The following is a 21,829-nucleotide window of genomic DNA, read 5'->3' on the forward strand; positions in this document are numbered from 1 at the left end:
CATCTGATCCAAGTTAAACAGAAAACTACATTCAGCAGCATCACAGCGTGAGAGGCTTTTGGTTTCTGTGGGTTATGAAGCTGAGCCCATTGGTTATTACAGGGTGACACTCCGCGCCATTCTCTATACTAACAACAACAATGGCAACCGCAGACTGACTACAAATAGCAAGCAGCAATGCACTGCCTGCTCTACATCCAGCTCTCCAAACAAAATAAGTTGATCAATTTTTCAGCTGTTTAGGTAGAAGAGATTTATTCTTCCTTTTTCTTAACATGGATAAAGCCAGTACATAAATCTGTATGAACAAATCTTCATGGTGCTAATTAGTCAGGGGTACCTTAGCTTGAAAAAAAATGTTCAATCAATATTACGTTGACTACAATCGTCCAATATTTCACAGGAAATGTCTGTTGCAACATTTCTGGAGTGCTAGTAATGTTCAATAAATCAGAATTTTGCTGTTATTATGAAAATTTAAGTAAGTGTTTGCAGTCATCAAATGGTTCAAATTGCAATTTCATCTTTTAATGAAATCAAACTGCTGATTATGTTGGTCTATCATTGTCTTCCTGCATTCTTACAATCCTCACCTCTATTAGCAATACCCTCTAATTTAGTCTCTTCAATTTTGCTTCTGAATTCCTAAGTACAGATAATTTAGTTGTCTGGTCATTCTAATTAACTGGTCATTCAACTCCTTCCACCATGTGTTACATGTTGTGTTCTGGTGCTTGATTAAAATGATTGGACAATCCAATTTTTTGGGACAATGAATTCAGGACAACGAATCATCAATATGACTGTAACGCTACATTCTGCACTCTCTCCTTTCCTTCTCTATGAATGGTATGCTTTGTCTGTATAGTGCGCAAGAAACAATACTTCTCACTGTATACTAGTACATGTGATAATAATAAATCAAATCAAAAGATCAAGATTTTCCTTTTACCCTAATCCCTTGCTTTCTCCCCTCCAACCATCACTCCCTTGTTATGTCCTGACAATGCCCACCCTCTGATTTCTTCGCTTATCGCCATCTTGTCTACTTCAGCGTGAAATGAGATTTGGGACTTTTCACGAGATTTTCCACTCCTGTCACCAAACTCGCCCAGCAGAAAATCCTGGCTTAAATATGCACAAGGATGGCCACTGGTAACATATCCAAAATTGAACAATTGTTATTCACTGATGTTCTTTATTTAATGTTTAACACTTGATATCCTACAATTGGCAACCAATCTAAAATGCCCTTTGGCAACAAGTACTTCTAAACACAGTGTGATTTTCACTTAGATACCAGTTGTGGGACTACTTGCCCTATAATGGCGAGTTTACATAAACTTGACCTTAAGATATTTTTCTTTTTATTCATTCGTGGGACATAGCCTTTCCTGGCTGGCCAGCATTTATTGCCATCTCTAATTACCCTTGGAGGGCAGTTGAGAGTAAACCACATTGATGTGGGTCTGGATCACATGTAGGCCAGACCAGGTAAGGATGGCAGATTTTCTTCCTTAAAGGACATTTACCGTCAATTGAAAATGGTTTCATGGTTCATCCACCCTGGAATCTGGAGGTGCTGTTGTGTGTTGGAGTCATTTTGTCGGAAGTAAAGCAAAATGTCTGATAAAGGAAAACTTTTTGTTGGTGGTCTTAACTTTGACACTGATGAACAGTCCCTGGAATCCATCTTCTCCAAATATGGACAGATCTTTGAAGTTATTGTTAACTAAGGACCAAGAGATGCAGAGGTTGAGAGGGTTTGGATTTGTCATCTGTGAAAATCCTGGTTAACTCTAAACTGCCCTCCAAGAGCAACTGGGGTGAGCAATAAATGCTGGCCAGCCAGCGATGCCTATGTTCTATGAATGAGTAAAAAAAGGATAATACAACAGTTGGACATTTGGCAAAGCATGTAGAAAATACTGATACATGGAACTGCAAAATGTACTTTCATGACTAAACAGTTCTGCACAGCACAGGAATGCAACCTCAAAATTGGCATGCATGAGGCCCTAGTGGGAAATTCATATGTTCAAAAAATATATTCACCAGTTTCTCATGATTTGCATAACATCAGGAGACGACAGTAAACAGAATGCAGAATTTTACTGTGACAGTGATTGAGAGGAAGGAAGGAAGAGCGGTTATCACTGCAATGATATGCTCAATTGTGCCACAAGCAGAGACCAAATGCAGTTTGCTGTGAATAATATAATGGTGCACGGTATTGACAGGAAGCATACAAAATAAAACTCATCAGAAATAGAGAAGAAAATTCTCTAATAAATAAATTAATGTCTGTTCTTACTTTAACGGAGCACATGACTCAGTTAAACGCGGAAGGCCAAAATGCCTAACAATGAAGAAGACAAGTTGAAGGTTAGCACTGATGTCAAACATATTCAGTCCCCAGTAATTGAAAATCAGCATTCAACAGAACAAATGGCAAGTTTTATATTGGTAAAATATGGGAAGGCAATAGATGACAAGAGAGGTCCACAAACTAAAAATCAGAAATACTCAAATTCACCTAGCTCCTTTCCTTGGGACAATATGTGGATCACATATTTCATTTCTTAGTAATTTCACAACTGAAATGTCGCTGAGCTGCAAGACTCCAACAAAATAGGAGCTGACCTACGATGCACCTGATATATGGAATTCGGTTTATCCATCAAGACACAAGTGCACTACTTTGGACAAAAGGAGGAACTGAACACAGAGCTATATCTTCAAGCAACCAAAGACGTTTGCAGCATGGAATGAGGCTGACCTCTGTCTGTGTTTGCTCTTTGAGACAGCAGTCTTACTCCTCTCTTACAAAGAAGTAATGCCATCTCTTTCGACAAATCCCAATGGCAAAGCGTATTACCTCCTTCCCACGTAAATAAAATTCTCCAACTTTCTTCTCCCTCTCAGTAGCCATTTCAAGTAATGAACCCTTCTGACCCATAGAAGAAACATTTTTTCCTCTTATTTACTATTTTTAAAAATATCAAATGTACTCTTTGTCTCTCATCCCCAATAGAAACCTTCCCAGTATCTTAAGTCTCTCCTCAAAACTGCAGTTCTCAATCACTGCTAATATCCTGACAAATTTCAGTTGCATGCTTTGTGTGGTTTTACTGTCCATTATGTGTAATGGTACAACCGAAATTGCACAGAGGACTGGGTAAATGAACAATTATATTGGACAGGGTTGTCAAGCCCTCTTGACTTTTGCACTCTTATGAACCTATTACTGAAACCCAAAAGGCAACTGACATTTTTTTGCTCTGCCAGCTTTAATTTCCCACATTAGTTCTTCGAGGGAATGACAGATTCGAACCGCTTGTCCATCTTACACCCTTCAACAAAGTTCTGTTGAGTGCATACTTCTATTTTGTGATTCTCTTCCAGAGATGTGTTACTTCACATTTTCTCATTGACGAGTAACATCCACCTACGGCCTGTCTCCAACCTGCTGATCTGTAAGCTCTGCACTTGCCTGCCAAATAGTGATACCTGCATTATTGGCAGATTTCAAATGTTGTGCCCCCCCACCATGTCCGAGTCACCTATAGCCCAATCAGTGGTGAGGAATGTAGGATAGATTCAGTGTCCTGGGAGAAGTATGGGGGTGGTGAGGAGAGAGGTGAGAGATCAGCCATCACTCTGGCTCACAAGTTGCATCCTCCTGTGCAAAGTGCATATATGGGCACAATTTGTTCCACCTGTAGTCAATAGGAAGGGGAGCCATGCAAAGGCACTGTTATCTGTCCAGGCTGTAAACTGACTAGCCAGCATTTATAGATGTATGTTGTCAACCGCAGAGCATTCTTAATTTCCAACTAAATATATAGTTAACATTGCAGAACCCTATCATTTAGCTCATGGGCAATTTAAAACTTAGCTGAAATATGAAGAGGTTGAAAAACATTCTGAAAAGTTAAGTTGCAGAGCAAAGTGACAGCTTTAAAAATGTTCCTTGCACTGTGACAGATATATTCAACTTCTCTTCCTCACTCCTGCTGTACTACAGTGGTGTGACTGACTGGCAGGCGACAGGGATTGCAACAGCAAAGTTAAGATTTTTCTCATGGTTCTGATCCTCCCATGATTTCCAGCCATCTCCAAACCAAAAGGGCGGACGAGCAGATGACTCCTACTCAGTGATAATCTTCCAGCTGGCATGTCATGTGGGAACGGTTAAGTTTACTAATTTTGCATCCCAACTCAGTTCAGCCTCAACTAAGTTCAAGAACTCCCTCAATGTGTGAGAAAAACCAAAATGCAAAAGATATGGTTCATCGCCAAATATGTCAATGTATCAATGTCCCTTCCAGAGATGAGTATTTCTACATGAAGACCATCTTCTCTACCAGACGTATAACAATAGGGTGATTCCATTACATATTCTACGTATTTATATAAATCAATAATGTGTGTTGATTTTCTAGCAGTACTTTGGTACTACCAATGAGCTACAAGAAACAAACATGTAAATTCATATTATAAAACCATCACTAAAAATAGTTCTCAACATGCATGTTATTTTGTTCCTGAACTTACGTTAATGCAACATCCAGATTTAAGCTGTTTATTGGTAAATAGCACCTGTGCTACGCAAGTCTAAGGCAATGACTATCTCCAATCACAGAAAATGTAAATATTTCCCCTTGATATTCAATGGCAATACTATCAATGAATTGTCCACCATCCTAGGGATGACCTTTGACTATAAACCTAACAGATCCAACCTCATAAAAATTGTGGGTACAACAGCACGGCAGTTGCTGGGTGCTCTGTACCACCCTGGTAATGTGTTTGTTTGGAACCACATCCATCACCTTAAATATTCAATCCCTCCAACATTAATGCACAGTGGCAGCAATGTGTACCATCTACACGATGCCCTGCAGAAAGTCACCAAAGTTCCTTTGACAACACTTTCCAAACTCATGACCTCTAAGCCAAGAGCAGCAGGAGCATGGGAGTACTACCATCTGCAAGTTATCCTCCTGGCCATAAACTGTCCTAAACTTGGAATTATATCATCATTCCTTCACTGTCACTTGGCCAAAATCTTGGAACTCTCTAATAAAAGCACTGTGGGAGTAACTACACCACATGGACTACACCAATTCAAAGTGACGGCCCATCACCATCTTCTCAAGGGCAATTAGAACATAGAACAGTACAGCACAGTATAGGCCCTTTGGCCCTCAATGTTGAGCCAAGCTATGTCCAAACCCAAGATCAAGCTATCCCACTTCTTTCGGATTAGGGATGGGCAATAAATGCTGACTCTACAGATGATAACCAACATCCCAAGAATAAATAGATAAATAAATATCCTACAGAATTAATGAAGATATGATCACAACTGACGGAGTTTGATGAAGTTCTCTCAAAAATCTTGCACCTTAACAAATACAGAAAATGTTGGATGCATAATGTGTTGCACTCCCCCGCCACAAATATTTCTTGCCAACTCCCACGAGAGAAACAGATTAACTTCAAAATTTCTCTGTTCCTAAGAGCAAAATGCAGACTCTATATTACATGGGAATGTGTCATGCTGGGATCTGTGGGGGTGCACAATGTTGTACCCAACAATATCAGCTAGACACAAGATTAGTTCCACAGATTAATTTATTATAAGAACATTATAAATAGAGCATCTGGTCCCTCGAGGCTACTCTACCGTTCAATAAGATCAAGGCTGATCTGATCTTAGGTTTCAGTCCCAGTTTCCTTCCTGTTCCCCAGTGGAATCCTGGAAAATATATATAATTTTCTATTTTTTTTAATTCACTCAGGGGATCTGGATGTGCATCCTTACTTTTCCTTGAACTGTGAGACCTGCTAGGTCATGGGAGTCACATATAGGCCAGACCAGGTAAGGACAGCAGATTTCCTTCCTTCAAGAGCATTAGTTAACCAGATAGGATTTTACGACAATCATTCTATGGTCATCATTAGACTTTTAATTCCTGATTTTTATTGAATTCAGTTTCACTATTTGCCATGGTGGGATTTGAACCCAGGTCTCCAGAGCATTAGCCTGGGTCCTTAGATCCATAGCCAGTGACAATATCACGATGCCATTGCCTCCCCTCGGGAGCTTCCACGAGGCAAAGGCAAACAAAGACAACAAAACTCATCATCACCTCCAACGTGCCAATTTAACTTTCAGTAATTCAGGAAAGTAGTATTTGTGACCAGGATTCAAACTCAAGGCAAACATCATGGTTTAATGAGCAGCAGTGTCACTCCCCCCACCATGCTCCTATATGTTTTGAGGATTTAGATAACCTACAGCAAAGCACTGGGGAGGCGATGGCCTCGTGGTATTATCGTTAGACTATTAATCCAGAAACTCAGCTAATGTTCTGGGGGGCCAAGATTTGTCTCCCCCCACAGCAGATTGTGGAATTGGAATTCAATAAAAATATCTGGAATTAAAAATCTGGAATTAGAAACCATTGTTAATTGTGGGGAAAAAACTCATCTGGTTCACTAATGTCCTTTGGGGGAGGAAATCTGCCATCCTTACCTGGTCTGGCCTTTGTGACTCCAGAGCCAACAGCAAGGTGGTTGACTCTCGGGCAACTATGGACGGGCAATAAATGCTGGCCAGCCAGCAACATCCATGTCCCATGAATGAATTAAAAAAAAGTACCATCAGTGGTGCAGTCGCCGGAGTCTCCAAATCCAGTAACTAGAAAGGTGGTCAAACAGTAGTGACCTCTCCCAAACCAACTTGCTCAGCACTGAGGCATCAAAACCAGCTGCGCTGGGAGGGACATTTTCTTTTTTTTTGTTCTTTCATGGAATGTGAGCGTTGCTGGCAAGGCCAGTACTTGTTGCGCTCAAATTCTGTGGCTTGCTAGACAATTTCAGAGGGCAGTTATGGATCAACCACATTGCTCTGGAGTCACATGTAGGCCAGACCAGGTTCAGGATGGCAGATTTCCTTCTCTAAAGGATATTAGTGAAGCATTTGGTTTTTACAATAATCAATACTCAGTTCATGGTCACCATTCGACTAGGTTTTGATTTTATATTTTTTTTATTAATTGAATTTAAATTCAATCAGCTGCTGAGATGGGATTTGAACCCTTGCCTCCATTAACCCTGGGCTATCTGGATTGCTGGTCCAGTGACATTGCCGCTACACCATCATCCACTCCGATCATGTTGCTTGTATTCTCAACACCAGGCTTTGGAAGCAGCTGCTCTGAACTTGACAGGAGACTCACAGGAGGATGGCAGAAACACTTTACAGATATCCTCAAAACATCCCTTAAGAAATCAAACAACCCATCACTCATGGAAACTCCTGGCTTGTGATCTACCAAAATAGAGGTCCATTCGGGAAAGCATCAAGCGTATTGACAGACTTCATCAGCAACATGCCAAGGAGAAACTGAGGCCTCAGAGAGAGCATACAAAAGTCTCCCAACAACGATTGACCCAACCTTCCAAGCACCACTTGCCCACATGTTGCTGAGTGTACAGATTGCACCCTGGGCCTATCAGCCACAAAGAACCCATCAAACATGAATGGAAGAAAGTTGGCCTTGATTGCAAGGGACTGCCTAATAAGCAGAAGAGTTCAAGAAACTGCCCATCCCACCCATGAATATGTTCAACGACTCAGTCTATGCAATTCTCAGGAATAAAGAATTCCAAAGAATTTTCTTTTCATTTTACCTTGGGGTGTAAGCATCACTGGCAAGGCCAGTATTTGTTGCCCTAACTGAACCATTGCACTCTATGTGGTCTAGGTACATCCACAGTGCTGTTAGATAGGGAATTTTGGTCCAATTGAGAAAAAACAGCAATATACTTCCAAAACAGAATAGTGTGTGACTTGGAACGGAATCTTTATCCTTCTGTGTGTTAGAGGTCGCAGGTTTGGAGGATGCTGTTGAAGGGCCCTTGGTGAGTTACTGGGGTACTTATGATGGTATGCACAACTGCCACTATATGCCAGTAGTGGAGGAAGTAAATATTTAAGATGGTAGTTAGGGTGTCAATCAATTTTGTCTTGGATGGTATCGAGCTTCTTCAATGTGGGTGGAGTCACTCTATACAGGCAAGTCAACAGCATTCCGTTACACTCCCAACATGAACTTCGGAGATGGAAGACATGCTTTGGGGAGTCAGGAGATGCAAGTTGCTCACCAGCAGAATTCCCAGCCTCTAACCTGCTCTTTCAGTCACAGTCTGTATATGGCTGGCCCAAGATATTTATGGTGGAGGATTCTGCGATGATAACATCAAGGGGAGATGGGGGTTAGTTTCTCTCTTGTTGGAGATGTTCTTGTCTAGCACTTGTATGGCGCACATGCTACTTGTCATTTATCCGCCCAAGCTTGAAAGTTTCTACATGTGGGCACTGACTGTTTTATTATCTGGTACTGTGCAATCATCAAAAAACAGCCCCGCTTCTGACCTTATGATGGAGAGAAACTCGTTGATGAAGGAGCTGAAGGCGGTTGGGCCTAAGGCAGTGCCACAAGGAACTCCTGCAGCAATGCTCTGGATCTGAGATGATCGCTCTCTGACAACCACAACCATCTTCCTTTGTGTTAGGTATAACTCTAATAAGTGGAGAGTTTTCCCTTGATTCCCAGTGATGCTCAGGCTACTTGGTGCCACGCTTAGTGAATCGCTACTTTGATATCAAGAGCAATCAATCACTCACACAGAATCCAGCACTTCTGACCACTTCTGAAGCAAGTCTTGATGAATTCAGGAACTGTTTGGGTCAAGACCGTCTGAGGGAAGAAATTCCTCCTCATTTCTATCTCACACAGGGCAGCACTTATTCTGAAAATAGGTCCTCTAATTCTACATTCACACACAAAAGAAAACCTTTTCTCAACCTTTATTCAGTCCCCCTCACATTTCTGAATTTTTCAACAGAATCAAATCTCATTCTTCTAAGCGCCAATGAACATAGACCCAACTTGCTTAGCTATGACAAGCCTTTCACCCCAAGATTCGAACTAGTGAACCTCCAACGCATTTACATCCCTCCCTAGATAACCAGGCCCAAACCCTAATCAGTATTCTAAGTGTGTTGCAAGACTTCCCTACTTTTACACATCATCCCAGTCAACATTCTATTTGCTTTCCTAATTAATTGTTTTACTTGCATGTAGACTTCTTGTGTTGCCATTGTGAGGACACCCAGACCCTTTGATACCACAGTTTTCTGCAGTCTTTGTTTCTTCTATGTTTTCCTTTCAATTGTGCTTCTAACCACAAATACTTGTTACAATGACCATTGCATCTACTATCTGTTTCCACAGCTCCCATCTCTTCTGTTAGAGCTGTCAAGTCTCTGGAGCCAGGCCAAGGGCATCAGGAGCCCACCCATTGTGCTTAATTGGTAAGTGCTAAGGTGACCAGTTAGGAGGCCATCTCTGGAATTATGGTTCCTCCGGACCTGTTCCCGGCAAGCACAGGCCTGACATTGGGATCCCATTTTATCCTGATAATGGGATCCCATTCTGTCCTGACATGGAGGTCCAGTTTTATTCTCACATTGTGGTCCCATTTTATCCTGAAATGGAGGTCCCATTTTATCCTGACATGAGGGTCTCATTCTGTCCTGATAGTGAGGCTCCATTCCATCCTTTGAACCCGTTGGGGTTCAAAGACCATGGAAAAATTTAGAAAGAAGCTTTTTCTGTCTCACCCCAAAATAGAGTTTCTGAAGTTCACGCAGGCAGCCTATATACTGTGAGGCACTGCAACCAAACACATTACATACACATACATAGGATGGCAACAATTTGCTCATGACTGTTGGCATGGGCCAGAATTCTCTGGCCTTTTATACCAGAGGGGTTCTCTGGTCCTACTGGGATGAATGGAGATGTGGCCGAGCGCCAGTTTCTCCTTCCATCCTTGCAGAGGCGTGAATGGGTGGAGAATTCCGGCCAATGATCTGGGTTTCCATTGATAAACCTGGCAGTGCATTTAACCAGCCTCACAATCTCTTGTCTAAAATGTTCCTGATGTTCTCCATCCTAAATCTCTTACAAGCAATCTTGTATCGATATTGCCTTTTCTGAAACCCTCGGCTATATGCAACGTTGAAAAATCATTATTTTTTCTGCAAACTTGCCCATCTCTATGTAATTTTGACTGCCTTTATCACATCCCTCTTCTTCAAATCTCCTCTGTTTGAATGAGAAAGGCTTCAATTTATCAGCTCTCTCCTCTAATTTTCCATTTCCTCACTGATAAACCCATCATGGTTTCAAGGTGCTACTTGTAATTATCTTCAATAAATCCTCAAATCCTACCAACCTGATCTAACTGAAAGCCACCCCAGCTCGGGAAGATGACAATGTCACATTATGTTTCCTCATTTAGCATCTCTCAGCTGCCTCGAGCTCTGTAAGCCATTTTTCTTTCAGGCTCCCCATCTTGCCTTGAACTTGCTTTGCTCAGCCATAATTTGATGTGCCTCATTGGTCAATTTGCCAAGGCAAAAGCTTGGATGCTGCTTTGTTCAAACACAGGCAGCTCCCGAACGTGATTCTAAGTTCCAATTCAGAATGCCCATCTTAAGTAAAGAAGCATTGCTACTACCATTGACGATAGCCATTCAGGAATTCACACCATCACTCATCACAGGAATACCCACACACAAACATAAAGACACTCAGCCTCTTAAAATTTTGTATTGCAACATCGGTGGGTCCAAAGACATAAAAGCTTGATTTTCTTTTCTAAGCCCTGCAACATTCTCACAATTCTATTTGCCCAAAATAGGCAGTGCTGCATTACAACAAATGGATCTCACACACAAAACCTCGACCATTAGCTGGTTACTATTCCAAGTACCCAATGAAACATTACCTAATTTAGCTTTCCTTGAAAGGCTGCAGAAGGCTACATGAAACTGCAGGACAAATCTTGACAAAACCTTTATTTCAGTTTACACAATTTTGGGAGATATATTGTCCACCAACCAAGCCAAAATCAGGTGATTTAACCCTTACCATCAAGTCATAATGTTTATTGGACTGGATGCATTTCATTTCGCTCAGCTGTGATGTGTATCTTTTTAGAGACTGATTTGATGAAAATTATGTTTTACGAGATGACAGGGTTAAAACTGAAGGATTTCTCAACTGCTTCTGGGGCGGCCATCGTGCACTGGTGACAAGCAATTAAGTTCAGCGAGGCTGCGAAGAAGATTCCAGCACTATCTTCACACTAATAATAATGCCAATATTAGCCGCAGGCACAAATCCCTTCAGATCCTGGAAGGCGTCCAATAATCTACCCTACATATACTGTAGCTTGGTATGTCAGTCTGACCAGCAGCCACAGTAGATAGAATGTGCAGTAGATAATAAACTGCAGGGCACCTGGCCAAATCCGACTGAACACACTGCCTGACACTCCACATCCATATATACCATTTGTCAAATAGGGAACGACAATGGAAAGATCCTGCTGCTTAATATCTTACAACCTCACATTTGTTTTTTTTTTAAAACAGAATAATGACAAGGTCACAAAACGTGTCCCTCTAAGCGAGAGGTGCCAAGTGAAAATGATCATCTTTCTCCCCCCCCCCGCCACCCACACCCTCCTCCTCACCTGAGTGTCAAAGCCATTTTCCGCGCTGATGGTCTTCCCTTGCCTCTCCTCCCCTTCGCCTTCGGGCACATGTGCAGGTTTGAAGGGGATCTGGCTCGGATACGTCGGCTTGCTCACTTCTACCTTGCCCCCCAGCTTCAGGTAGCAAGGCTGCTGCAGAGCCCTTGCGGTGACATTCGGGATGGGGGTGGCACTGTGAACGGGCTTGGGCAGCCCCGATTTCATTTTCGAGGCCACTAGAATAGCTGGCATTTTTCTGTTCCCCTTCTCCGCACGTCTCTCTCCCCAACTCGGTCAGGAAACAGCAGCGGCGATAACTACAGCAGCAGCAGCAGCAGCGATGGGAAAAACTACGTGCTCTGAAATCGTTGCCTCTACAGCAGCCTTGCACAGCCAGGGAGCTCACACGCACGCACAGTTTAAATGATGCACAAGCAGGGCTGAGAGGTTTTCCCACCGTTCCGTCCACCAGGAATACTTTATTTTATTTTTTTGATCTCCATTAGTCAGCCAGCTTCACTCCTCCCTCTTGCAGCACATGTCTGAACAGTCAGAATGTAACAATTTATCCTTGCAGGAAAGCAACAGCTCCACAGATATCTTTTTTTTTCATTCACTGTCCCGTCATTTGCATCTTCAAAATCACAGGAGTCCTGTGGAAAAATAACATCTTGCTTTCTGAGATCTTTCAGCACATGTGTGTGTGAAGAGTGTGTGTGTGTGTGTGTGTGTGCAGCTCAAAGCGCCTAGCCTCTTCACTGCCTTAGTCCAGATGCACAGCTTAATATGATAATACCCAATGCCCTTGGAACGGTGCCTTGGGGAAAGAGAATCTCCTCAGCTTGGCCAGCACCAGTCACAGTCGAAAGGCAGAAAGACCGCAGAATAGGAAAGTGCCCATCCAGCCTACCGAGTCGGGTAATGATGATTCAATTTCCCTGGCCCATAGGTGTACATCATTTCTTTTTTTTTGGATGTTGTCGCTGTTGCAAAAAATGAACGCAACTTCCATGGATGCAGCTCACCTGGAAGGGCAAGCGCTGCAACTGGTAGATGACTGCACACACGGATTTAAAATAATGCCATGCTCATCGATTCCACACTACCACATTCTGGTGCTCATGCTGAAGAGGAAACAGTTGAGATCAGAAGGGAAAAGGGTCTGACAGTGCCAGCGTCTGATTGGCCCAGTTCTCTCAAATCAGGATAACAAATATTCACTGCAAAAAGGGAGTGGCCTAATATATATGGAGAGCTGGTTAAATGTGCCATTCTTTCGCTGTAGTACAAAGGCCATTTGTAGCTCCAGTGAGCTGCAAGGAAAAGAATAATGAATAGCCACCAGTATTGAACTATGTCTGAGTCAGTAAGTCTGTAAAGGGAGGATTAAAGAGATAGCCAACACCCACGTTAAAACTGGGACAAGAGAAAAAATAATGCCCATGGATTCAAGCCACTCAGATTCTGCACCCTCTCCTTTCCTTCTCTAATGTACAGTATGTTTCGTCTTGTGTAGCGCACAAGAAGCAATACTTTTCACTGCATACCAATGCATGTGACAATAATAAATCAAACCAAATAAATTAAAAAACCCATTCTGTAACTCCTGTTCCAGATAACTGCAGCACAGTGTCATGTTTCGAAAGAGTTGATTAGCTGTTCTGTATCCCGGTGCAATTTTGACCAGCGATTAGTTGAAAATGTGTTTAGGTTAGTGTGACTAAATGACATCTGTGTCACACAAGCTGTAATCCTTCTGTAAGTTGAATGAATGAATGAATGCAAAATGAATACAAAATTAGATGCAGCTTTCGATGCCCTTAAACTAAATATGCATCTGGAACTGGAAGTCCAAGTTATTTTTAAGCTGGGTAGAGTAATCATCGACAAATATAGCTTCGCACTTGTTTCAAACCATGGTATTTGGCATTTCAACTCTCTTTATATAAATAAACTGTTGCATTAGTAAACTATCTTAACAGTTTATTCCAGCAGTAAAACCAGCTCAAAACTCTATCTCTGCTGTTCACAATGTTCATGCTTTATGCCACAAGCTATAAAATGCATAAGATTGATCCTTTTGCAAGAGTTGAAACCAGAATCACAGAATACTACAATGCAGAAGAGGCCCTTCGGCCCATCGAGTCTGCACCGACGCATGCCCTGACCTGCCCAGCTAGTCCTACTTGTGAGCTCTTGGCCTGTAGCTTTGAATGTTATGGCATGCCAAGTACTCATCCAGGTACTTTTTAAAGGATGTGAGACATCCCACCTCCACCACCCTCCTAGGCTGTGTATTCCAGACCCTCTGAGTAAATGACCCCTAAGCCTCCCACCCCTCACCTTTATCTTGTGTCCCCTTGTAACTGACCCTCCAACCAAGGGGAACAGCTGCTCCCTATCCGCCTTGTCTATGCCCCTCATAATCTTGAACACCTCAATCAGGTCGCCCCTCAGACTTCTCTGTTCCAACTAAAATAACCCAAGCCTATCCAACCTTTCTTTGTAACTTAAATGTTCCATCTCAGGCAGCATCCTTGGTGAATTGCCTCTGCACTCCCTCCTGTGTGTTCACATCCTTCCTATACTGTGGCAACCAGAACTGCACACAGTACTCCAGCTATGGCCTCACCAAAGTTCTATACAGCTCCATCATGACCTCTCTGCTTTTGTAATCTATACCCTAATTGACAAAGGCGAGTATGCCATATGCCCTTTTCACCACCACATTAACCTAGCTTTCCACCTTCAGAGATCAATGGACAAACACGCCAAGGTCCCTTTGTTCTTCAAACTTCCCAGTGTCAGACCTTTCATAGTATATTTCAGAACCAATCCACTATTTGGAACTGTTCTCATTATATTTTCAGGCATGTGTTCCTCTCCATGTTTTGCTAAGCTGTTCTGATTTTTTTTTAATGTGTGAAACAGTCGTACGTATTGTTTCCACAAAAGCAACTTTTTTTTGTCATCTTCATACTTGGGATGTAATTTATACAGACATTCTGTTTTAAGGGAGACCCACTCAAGCACTGATTGATTTCCAACATATTTTAATCAGTGCTAATGGGTTTTGCTCACTAGGAACCACTTGGCAAAGAGAATGATGTCAGCATCATTTAAGAATTTCAACTTGAATGATGTTTTTAACTCTTTATTATAAACCCGACAAATCCAGGATTTGGTTCCACTAATCCAATATTTATAATGTTCTAGCTCCTTCATGAAACTGATTCTTGCAACCTGTGTGATTCCTGCTTTCTACTCCACATTCATCCTCATCTCACTGTTCCTAACATTCTTTAGGAGGGACAGAATATTTTCTCATTCATATTCCTTTTGAGCTTGATTCTAAGTTTTCTTAAAAGGGAACTTTTCTTTGCTGTTCCATTCATTTTGACTGATGACAGACGCCAAGTATTATTCCTGCCTTTAGATCCTCTGCTCCAACGAGAGTTCCGGTCCTATTACAGTTCCTTCCATCACCCACACAATGTGTAGACCTGGCATCTCTTCAAACTCTTTTGCCTACTCCACCCTTCTGTTTTCTTGGAAATTTGCCCATCTTCCCATATCTCAAATGACTTCTGGCCTATTCCAATTACTAAACATGTTTTCCTTAAAAGTCATGAAAGCAGTTTTTTTTCCCCAAGGATTCATGGGACTCTGATGTTGTTGGCAAGGCCAGAAGTTATTACTAATCCCTAATTACCCTTGAGAGGGCAGTGGATGCATCACCTCTTGGACTGCCAGTGTGCGTGTATGATGAAAGCACATCCACATGTGCTGTTAGCTAAGGAGCTCCAGGATTTTGACACAGTGAAGATGAAGGAACACAAGTATGTTTCGAAATCCAGATGGTACATGATTTGGAGGGGAACTTGTATCATCTGAAAATGATAGCCAAATTCATATCCAGCAGCCTGATTAACAACATTGCTGTCCCACAGTTTATCATATCGTCTGCGTTGGCCACTTCAGAATATTTTGATAAATGATTTGCCTTATTCAGAGTCAACACCAAAGATTTCCAAACCTTCCTCTCAAATCATTCCACCTGTGATATTGTTGATACCCAGTAATGACATTTATCCCACAAGGTGCATTCTCCCTCCCAATTGGTTCTTTCTCGTTTTTATCCACTTTTTGTTAAACCCCACCTATTCTTTTACCAATGCTTTTACTTCCATTCAGCAACATCTTGCAGAATGGATGCTCTCAACAACCTATAGCCATCTCCAAATACAACAGCTCAACTATTATAGAGTCATAGAGGTTTACAGCATGGAAACAGACTCTTCAGCCCAACTTGTCCATGCCACCCTTTTCGTTTTAACCCCTTAAGCTAGTCCTAACTGCCTGCATTTGGCCCATATCCCTCAATTCCCATCTTATCCATGTATTACATGCGGAATTTTCCCAAAAACTTTTTTAAGTGTCATCAGGTGAGACTAATGGAGTGATCCACGCTGGTCTCTCAGGCGCGCTCCGTACCACAATCCTCCCATCCTCAGTCACTGTTTTGGAGAGTTAGGAGTTTCACGCCATTACTTGGGGACAGGCTTAAACCCGCCAGTGAGCCCAGCTTTAGAGTGTTCGGGTGCTGTTTTGCAAGGGTACCCTGATCTGATAATGCATTGGGAGACCCACCCCCAGCAGTGGCAGCACATTCCCCTACCCCCCTCTCTGACATGGATTGCAGGCATCGGGGTCCTCCCAATGGATTCCCCTTACTCAACCACTGACAAGCTCCTCCATCAAGACCCATGACATGCCCCCTCCCCCGTCAAGACCCCATCAAGCTCCTCCATCAAGACTGCCTTCATGAACCACCCTTGAACAACTCTGCTGCCTGTCATATACCCCCTTGCCCAGCCCCCCTTCATGTCCCCTACCCTCTCGCCGCTGCCTACTGACACACTGGTGGTGCCCAACTGGCATTGCCAGGCTGTTTGTTGGCCACAACCGTACAGTCTAGTGACTGCTGCCTGGTGGTCCCCACTGATGTGCCAGTTGGGCACTGCCACTATGCCAGGTGGGTCCTGCCCAATGTGCACTGCCTGGCCATGCCACTGACCATCTGGGAGCTTCAATGGCCCCCAGGTACCTTGACGTCACCATCTCTCCAGGTTTCTGCTTGTGAAGACCGGTAGTGTTTCTTGCCTTTATTGCGAGATGCCCGAAGGCCGGTGAATTCTGTTTGTTGGAAGTGGAACTACTACTTTAAATATACTGATCAGCCTCGTGCCTGTTCCAGTTCACGCTACTAGAAACTGACTGGAAGAATCGCAAACTGTTTAGTGCCAGGTGCAAAATCAATTTTTATGCCTGCATGCCATTCTCCAGGTTCAGTGTGGCAAGGACAGAAAATTGCCTCCCGCTCTTTTCATACATGTACTTACATGCAAAAATTAGAACCTCTCTCTTGAAATTTTGCAAAGGCACAGATTGTTTATACAAGTCTAAACTAACAGCTACCACCATTTAACTTCAATACCCAAAACATTACTCAGCGACTGAGAATATTTAGACAACCTTGGCCAGATGATCTCCTCTGATTACCAATGTGTACCTCCTCCAATGTCCAGCTATCCGCTTGCCCCATAACAACCTTAATCTCCCCAAGACTAGTTAATGTTGAATATTCCAATTAAATATTGGGAAGAGTGAATTAACCACTGCTTCTGATCCCTGCCTCCAAACTCCATTCTCCAGCTACCAACTCTATCCCTCTCCCTGGTAACCGTCTGATATTAAACTAATCTGTTCACAAATACGGTATCACATTTGACCCCAAGATGAGGTTTCATCTTCTTGGGCAGGAGTACTGCAGCAGGCCTCTAGCATTGGGAAATCTTCTAATTAAGTTGGGGACGTGAAGGACCTAACATGGAATGTCAGTGTCAATTATGCTCATTAATGAATTACTCCACAGTAATTACCCCGTGCCATTGGGGAGGGTGGGGAGGAATAATAGGGTGGGGGTTTGGGATCGCTGAAGTCCACCAATTCTGGTTTTGTGTGCATCTATGACTTTAGTCATTCCACAACGAGACTCAAAGTTGTCAAATTGCCTGCTAAATCTTCCTGTCACACCACCTCACTCTCCTCCTTCTCATATTCTCTGTAAGGCCCATGTCCTTGATCAAGCCTTTGGAAACCAATCCTAATATCTCCTTAGATGTGGCTCTCTGTCAAATTTTGTCCTGTTGTCAGGCACACAGTGCCCGATTGAGGGACCCAGAATCAGAAAGGGGCAAACCTCCTGAAAGCCATCCGCTATCATTGCCTATGCCCTCCTCTGTTTCCCCCTCCTGCACCCACCCTCCCTGATCTTCCCCAATCCCCCTCCACTCACCTGTGTCCAGGCATCCAGTAGCAATGCTCAGATTGAGCTTTTAAGTTTATTTATTAGTGTCACAAGTGAGCATACATTAACACTGCAATAAAGTTACTGTGAAAACCCCCTAGTCGCCACACTCTGGCACCTGTTTGGATACACTGAGGGAGAATTTAGCATGGCCAATGCATCCTAACCAGCACATCTTTCAGACTGTGGGAGGAAACAGGAGCATCTGGAGAACGCACAGACTCCACACAGACAGTAAGCCAAGCAGGGAACCGAACCCAGGTCTCTGGTGCTGTGAGACAGCAGTGCTAACCGGGGCAGCAACCACAGTTCTCATGCCCTGTGATTGGCTGGCAACTCTCTGGGTTGGGAATTCCAGGCAATCAAGACCCACCACTGGCTAGTAAAGTGCTCAAGAGCACTGAAGTAGCATCGCGCTTTTCCAACAGAAATAATGTAGGGTTCCTGACTAATCCTAACAGTGGGGAGGCAGTGGCCAAATGGTATTTTCACTGACCTAGTAATGCAGACACCAGGGCAATGCTCTGGGATCCCAGGTTGGAATCTCATCACAGTAGATGGTGAAATAAAAATCTGGAATGAAAAACTAATGATTATCATTGTCGATTGTTGGAAAAATCCAACTGATTCACTAATGTCTTTTAGGGGAGGAAATCTGCCATCCTTACCCGATCTGACCTACATGTGACTCCGGAGACGCAGCAATATGGGTGACTCTTAATTAGGGATGGACAACAAATGCTGGCCTAGCCAGTAATGCCCATGCCCCATGTGTGTTAGGAGATTTGGATAAACTCAAGATCACAAGCTGGGGGAAGGCAGGGGTGCCAGGGGAACACCGGAAGGGTTGAGGCTGGAGATAAAAAAATGCAAGGATGAGGATTTGAGTAGCAGGGGAGCTGAGACAGGGATGGAGATGACTGACGACACACAGATAAAGGGTTTAACTGTGTAGGGACATTGAATCTTTATCACACTGAGAAACAGCACAATCCTACATCCAAAAACCTGTTTGCAGAGAAACAATGAAGAACTGGGCAGCGTATGCACTGCAGCTTTTCTATTCTTGTAGCGAAAGCTGCAGCGCTTCTTTCCCCAGGCACATTTTGTTGTATACAAAGAGAATCAAACTCTCAAGATTCAAATAAGAGAACCTCAAAAGAAACCATCTGCTCCCCCTGCCAATTGTTGGATTAACTGTGCCAAAAACATGATTATCATTCTAACTGGTGTTGCACTGCTGTTCAGGGACATATACTGTGGCTCTTGAGCAAGGAACTCGATTATTTTTATATTTGGTAACAGAATTTAAATGCTCTGGAAACAGCTCGAATAAGTATCCCATACTGATGACAGTAGCGCTGTTAAAATTCTCAGGCCACTGTAGATTAGGAGGTACCTACCAGTTGTACAATATATTTCTTTGTATCATACTGTTGGCCACTCCTCTGATGTTAATAGCCCAGGTGTGATTCTGTCGCCTTAGTCCAAAGTTCCAGGCAAGTCAAAAATAAATGCCACGATGGAAAGTACACTGGAAGGACAAAAGTGTGAGTGAAGAAATAAGTCGGCCAGGAGCGAGCACCTACAGTCTTCTGTCTTTAGATGAGAGAAAGGTGAACATGTATTACTCTCTTCCAAGTAAAATACTGCTTGCAAATCCACACACATCACCACACAAGCACAATAAATACTGCAAACTTACAAACCAGCTGCAGCAACATTAAATGGCTGCAGATCGCTTCAAACTCACAGTAGTTGTAACGCTCGGAGGATTATCATTTATTCAGCATGACCGGATGGAAAAGTGATTACCGTTGCAGAAGTGCAACCAAAATGTGATGCTGCACCTCCTCACTGGACTTCAAACTTCTCTCAGTGTCGTAGAGCAGAATTTTATGGCTCCATCGCAGCAAGGACAGGGCCAAAAAAAGAGGTGAGCTGTTCAAACATCCATCGACTACGGACAGACCCAAAGATCCTGCCAGTGGAAGGGATCATAAACCTACATAAAGAACTTTTGAAATAAAACCCATGATTCTAAACATTGACATACAAGCCAAAGATGGCTGAGGGTGTAAATTCCATCACTGGCTGAATTGATGGAGAGTGATAGCAAGGGAGACACAATGGAATCACATCATGTTGCCAGATAAGGATATAGCAAAACCACAAAAGCTATACTGAAACTAACCGCCATCTACTGTGGAGATAATGGGAGATGATGATCGTCTCTGTGGGAGTGATATCCTGTGAACAAATGTCCCAGACCAGTTCGTGGATTTTCATCTTCCAGGAATGTACAAAGTCTGGGATAAAAGCCAGTTGAAAAACGTGGGAAGGGTTGACCAGTGCTGGGTGCACCGGTGCATGGCAGCAGAAGAACGTCATCTCCCAGACTACTGCAAATTTTTTGCAGGTAACTCTCTCTCTTGCAAAACAAGTCAGCAAAGCCTGAGCTGAAAAGGAAACAGAGCAACTTAGCCAAACACAGGACACTGCAATCTTGATACAGTCTGTTCATCTACTGAAGTCAGTGCTACTGGAATCACAAATTGCAATGGCTGCAACATCCCAATGTTTGTTCCTCACGGACAAGTCAAGGACTGATTTGTATACTTTTTCCTATTTGGCTTTTGACTTAATTCTCACTTCTAATCTGTGTGAATGTATATGGACTGCTTTATCATTTTGCTGGCAGTTAGAAGTGAAGAAACTCACTCTAACTCAAGAAAGGCTGGTTAAATTGGCTCTTTTTTAAAACATAAATATTGGGCTGGGAAAAGGTAACCACAAGACCGTTTAAAAAAATAGCCCTGTTGAAATCAACTGAAGAGATTGGAAAAAAGAGGGAGCCAATTCATTCCTCCTCACCAGCATAACAAACCTTGTTTGGGGACCAGCCATAACACAGCTTAACGGCCTTCGCTGACAACATTATCAGCCTTTATCTTATATACCTCTATCAAATTTCTCCTCAATCTCCTTTACGCCAAGGATAACAACTTCAACTTCTCCAACTTAATCTTGTAAGTTAAGTTTCTCATCTTTGGCCTGGAACCATTCTGGTACCACAGAACCCTTCGAAAAGTTACAAGAACAGAAAGAGCCCAGTGAGAGAAGAAATACACTAACCTCTCATTTTAATCCCACTTTCCAGCACCTGATCCATAGCCTTGCAGTTTACAGCGCTTCAGATGCAGAACCCAGGTACGTTTCAGCCTCGACCACCAGCCCAGGAAATGAATTCCTTACGCCCACCACCCTCTGGTGAAAAACTTTTCGTCATGTCCCCTCTATTTCTTCTATAAATCACTTCAAATCTACGTCCCCTGGTAATTGACCCCTCTGCTAAGGGAAACAAGTCTTTCTTGTCTACTCTATCTAGATCCCTCATCTATAGAAACATAGAAACTAAAAGCAGGAGTAGGTCATTCAGCCCCCTCAAGCCTGCTCTGCCATTCATTTTGATCAAGGCTGATCATCAAATTCAATATCCTGATCCACCTCCTTCCTCCCTGCATATTCTTTGATCCCTTTAGCACTGTAATGACTTCAATCAGGCCATTGAGGTTGGCCTATTGGAATATGAACTCCCTGTTAAGGATCTGATTGATGGAACAATCAGGGAATTTTTGTCTTGTACTTAACCTCAGTTTCTCTGACACCCACCTCCAGAGATAGAGTTCTAACTATTAGCATCCTGTGTATTGCTGTTAGCAGTTGTAAATAAAGGGATTTAGGTGAAGGGATTTCTAGCCCATCGAGTCTGCATCGACCACATCACACCCCAGCCCTTCTCCCATAACCCCACACATTTATTCTGCTCATCCCCCC

The 21,829-nt window shown here is 42.9% G+C and overlaps 1 protein-coding gene across 7 annotated transcripts in view; it reads right to left on the minus strand.

The window, feature by feature from the left end:
• Positions 1-21,829, minus strand: part of nav2a (neuron navigator 2a) — an 806,339-nt gene that overhangs the window by 424,849 nt on the left and 359,661 nt on the right. For 6 of the 7 annotated variants that reach the window (XM_080189922.1, XM_080189916.1, XM_080189917.1 and 3 more), the window contains exon 1: positions 11,623-12,310. The exons of the other annotated variant lie outside the window; for it this stretch is intronic. In XM_080189922.1, the coding sequence (XP_080046048.1) occupies positions 11,623-11,874 (252 nt within the window). In that variant the 5' untranslated portion in view covers positions 11,875-12,310. Of the gene's footprint in view, positions 1-11,622; positions 12,311-21,829 lie in introns of those variants that run through there. 7 annotated transcript variants of the gene reach the window in all.

The sequence above is a fragment of the Carcharhinus amblyrhynchos genome, chromosome 6 (genome assembly GCF_965287045.1).
Source record: "Carcharhinus amblyrhynchos chromosome 6, sCarAmb.v2.hapA, whole genome shotgun sequence".
Classification (NCBI taxonomy): domain Eukaryota; kingdom Metazoa; phylum Chordata; class Chondrichthyes; order Carcharhiniformes; family Carcharhinidae; genus Carcharhinus; species Carcharhinus amblyrhynchos.